This window comes from Penaeus chinensis, chromosome 38 (assembly GCF_019202785.1).
Source record: "Penaeus chinensis breed Huanghai No. 1 chromosome 38, ASM1920278v2, whole genome shotgun sequence".
NCBI classification, from domain to species: Eukaryota; Metazoa; Arthropoda; class Malacostraca; order Decapoda; family Penaeidae; genus Penaeus; species Penaeus chinensis.
Window position 1 is genome coordinate 13,025,632 of NC_061856.1, and position 4,571 is coordinate 13,030,202.

General features: G+C 39.5%; 1 protein-coding gene across 1 annotated transcript in view; it reads right to left on the reverse strand.

Moving 5' to 3' along the window:
- The window catches only part of LOC125045882 (proteoglycan Cow-like), a 161,546-nt gene continuing 156,975 nt past the window's right edge, over positions 1–4,571 (reverse strand). Inside the window, exons 9-12 of the mRNA XM_047643462.1 lie at positions 3,884–4,037; positions 2,733–2,827; positions 1,404–1,541; positions 1–540 (exon numbers count right to left, since the gene is read on the reverse strand). Of these exons, the coding sequence (XP_047499418.1) occupies positions 425–540; positions 1,404–1,541; positions 2,733–2,827; positions 3,884–4,037 (503 nt within the window). The 3' untranslated portion in view covers positions 1–424. The remainder of the gene's footprint in view (positions 541–1,403; positions 1,542–2,732; positions 2,828–3,883; positions 4,038–4,571) is intronic.

Here is a 4,571-nt window from a genome sequence, read left to right on the forward strand (position 1 = left end):
GGGCATTTCAAGTTTACTGAAGTTCCAAAACTTCTCCAAAAAGGACAGATGACTATGTAAAGACGAACGACCTTAATATCTGAAAATAACCACCTTTTTTCACTTTTGGTTTTCAGAACGTCCTTCAAGTAGCGGGGTGAAAATAAGAAAACGGAACACCTCGCAGTCTGTTCGAGACCTTTGAAGACGCCCAAGAAGAGGAAATCAAATAACCCCAAAAGAGACACAAAGAGAGAAAAAAAGAAAAGAGTGAAACACAAGCGAACGTCTTCAAATCCAGTGGTTCTCAGAAGTGAAGAAGTACGGAGACGTCGAGAGCGCGTCGAGGGCATTGAGGGACGGCGGTCGCAGAAGAACGAGAGAAAGAGAGCGAAGAGAGGAAGAGAAGAGGAGAGGCGACCCCCTTCTTTGTTCTTCCTCTCGCTTAGATGTCCAGGGGCATGTCGGCGCTGCCCTCCACGGCGTCCATGTCGTCGTCACCATCTTCTGCGTCGTCGTCTACGTGGTTGCTGCTCACCTCTTGGCTGTTCACTATCGCGTCTGTTGACAGGGGATAGAGGATAAGGATAAAGGTGGTGATGGTGACAGTGATGGATAATGGAGAGGGGGATTCTGATGGTGAATACAGATGGCAATTGTAATGGTGGTGTTAATGGTGAAAGATCATGATGGTGTTGCGAATGGCAATGGTATTATGGTGATGATTACAATGGTGATAATAGCGAGGGATGTGGGTGGAGATGCTGTGATGAGGATATGAAGGGATACTGGTTTATAACAGTAATCAACAATGTTTAACAGCGCATAAAAAAATAAATTGTATTTTGAATCTCATCAGAATCCTCTGTGAAGGACATTTTCCCTTTTGGCAACTTTTAGTTTTGAAATCTGTGGATTATTTTGACAGTTTAATCAGCTCCATCGTCTTCGTTTTAATATGACACCATCTTCTCACTACTTATTGAATGATAATCTATGTAATCATAAGAAGAGGCTCGATTCAAATCAAATAATGAACGCACTGCTTCATTTCCCTCGCTGACCAAAACAATACAAACTTAACTCTCGGAATAACCCAAAGATTATTAGGAAGGAACGAACGAAAAAAAAAAAAAAAATTACCCAGTTCCCTTCAATACCGACCAATTATATTTCCTCAGGTCTTACAGTCCCCAAAATCCACGGAATCCGTAGCCCCATTTCCGAGACATGATTCTTTTGGATTTATCTTCTTTTTAAAATTAAATTCTAACCCTTCCCTACCTGCCGGATGCCCTTCCTGCCGCCAGCCCTCGCCATTTACCCATAAGCCACAAATGACAAACACAAATACGTACACACTCCCCCCCCCCCCCCCCACATACACCCAGACACCCACACACAATCGAGAAACTGAAACATACCACAGTTGGGAGTGCTGTGTGTGCGGGTACTGGGCAGCTCGACGCCGTGCCTATCCACACACCAGCATACACCTGCCCCCGCGTGGCACTGTGTCGGCTGATAGTAGCCCTCGCTGTCACACTCGGGAATGTAGCCGCCTGGAATAAGAGAGGCACAGTGCCATGTTAGGCCGGAGGAAAGATTGTGTTCGACCTTTGTTATTGATGTTGTTGTTGTTATCATTATTATTATTATCATCATTATTTTTATCATTATAATTATTATTATTAATATTATTATTATTATTATTATTATTATTATTATTATTATTATAATCACTATAATAATAATAATAATAATAATAACAATTATTATTATTATTACTATAACAATAATAATAATTATTATTATTATTATTACTATAAATATTATTACTACTATTATTTATATTATTATTATCATCATCATTAATATCACCATAATTATTAATATTATTTTTACTATTATCATTACTATTATTACTTTTATCATTTTTATTATTAATATTGTTATCATTATTATAATCATCATTATCATTTCTTTTATTAACATTATTATTATTATTATTATCATCATCATTATCGTCATTATCATTATTATTATCATTATCATGATAATCATTATTACTACTACTATTATCATTATTATCATTATCATTATCATTATTATTATCATCATCATTACTACTCCCATTATCATTATCATTATTATTATTATTATCATTATTATTATTATCATTATAATCATCACCATTATTATTATTGGTATTATCATTATTATTGTTATTATTATTAATATCGTTATTATCATTATCATTATTATTGCAATTATCATTATTACTATTATTGTCACGTTATTATTGTTATTGTTGATATTGTTATTATCATTTTATTATCATAATTACTATTATTATCTTTATCATTATCATTATTATCATTACTATTATTATTATCATTACTATTATTATTATCATTATTATAATAATTATTGTTATTATCATTATTGTTATCATTATCCTTATCATTATTATTATTATTTTCATTATCATGATCATTATCACTATCATCATTAATATAATTATTATTATCATTATCATCATAATCATTATCGTTATCACTATCATAAATATTACCATTACCATTATTACTATCATTTTTATCATTATCACTTGTATTATCCTTATCATCCTCATTGCAATATATCTCCGTCCAATTACGAAAAAAAACCGATAAAAACATTCACCCCCTCACCCTCCCCCGCAAAAAAAAAGTGGATAACAATCACAGATAAAACAAGCAACAAGCACTCACCTAGCAGGCCCTTGCTGGCTTTACGCAGGGCGGCACAAGGACGCTCTGACTTGTCGAAGCATTTGCACCACTCTCGGGCAGACAAGAAAATATCCCTGGAAAGGAAGGGGCGGGGGATGGATAACGACACTCAGAGTGATGGATAGGGAGAGCATACTGATGAGAATGAAGGAAGAGGTTGAATGTACGAAGGTCGGAAAGGTTCGAGTGAGAATGAATAGCTTCTCGGTGCAAGGGATTCGGTTGTATCTGCGTCGGAAATATGTGTATTTCTGATGAAGACCACATACATTTCTTGTATTGTGAAGGTATTAATTCTCATTAGTGAAGTGATTGATTAAGAATAACGGAATCAATAAATAAATTTAAAGATGAATTATGAACGGACATAAAAGAAAAATCTAATATGAGTGGTAATGTATTATAGGGCAACCTTTGTGGTAATTACTAGGAACAACCTATGGATTTACGTTAATTAAAGCACGGTCTATATTCCTACCTCTTTTCCCCATCCCTCCCACGTCCACACTTCCTTTAAACGCGTCACCCTACTTCTCTTTCCTGCCCCCAACTCCACCCCCTCTCCCTCCCACCCCATTCCACCCTCCTTTCCCGTCCCACAACCCAGCTCATCTTCCCTCCCCCCCCCTCCCCACTATACCCTTCTCTACAGCACTCTATTTCCCCTTTCCCCCACTCTATCCTTCGCTTCTTTTCCCCTCTCGCACTTCTCCAGCTTTTCCCACCCCACTTCCGCCTCCTCTTCCCTTCCCACCTCCTATCCCCTACCTTCCTTCCCCCATCCCTCCTTTATTCCTCACCCCCTACCCTTTATCTCTCACCTTCCTCCTTTCATCCTTCCCCTACCCCTTTTCCCCTCACACACCCTTGTCCACCCTTTCCCCACCCTCTCCCCTATTCCACCTTTCGCCCCCCCACACCCTCTCCCCTACCCCACCTTTCCCTCCACACCCTCTCCCCTACCCCACCTTTCCCCCCCACACCCTCTCCCCCCCACACCCTCTCCCCTACCCCACCTTTCGCCCCCACACACCCTCTCCCCTACCCCACCTTTCCCCCCCCCCTGTCCACACACACACCCTTTCCCCAACCCACAACCCTCCCGCCCACAACCCCCCACCGTCCCTCACCTATCCAGATCGCATCGGTCAATGAAGGGCTTGATGCATCGCTCGTGGTCATCGTGCTCCAGCTGGTAGAGCTCCTTGACGCTGAGTCGGCCGTCGCTGTCCCCGTCCAGGTGGCCCAGCATCCAGGAGACCTCGGGCTTGCACCAGGAGGGAGCTGGGGGGGGGGGGGAGGGAGGTTAGAGGGGGGTTAGAGGGGGTTAGAGGGGGGTGAAGGGAGAGGGGGGTTAGAGGGGGTGATGGGTGATGGGTATTAATTAAGGTAAGTGTTTGGAGGCGTGTTTATAGTTAGGGGGAAGGTATAAAAGGTTGATTAGTGATTACGGTGTGATAAGATATGTGTGGCAAGAATATATATACATATATATATATATATATATATATGGGTGTTTGTGTGTGTGTGTGTGTGTGTGTGTAAATTTAAACGTATATCTATATGTATATATACATATGTACATATATATGAATGTATGTATATGTATGTATATATATATAATTACATACATACATACACACAAACACACATATATGTGCGTGTACGTGTGTGTGTGTGTGTGTGTGTGTGTGTGTGTGTGTGTGTGTGTGTGTGTGTGTGTTTATATATAAGGCAAATATATAGGTTTAATACTATCTACAATAACCATGATTAAAGATAACTATCAATATTGAAATATGTCTTTTACTTCCTTCT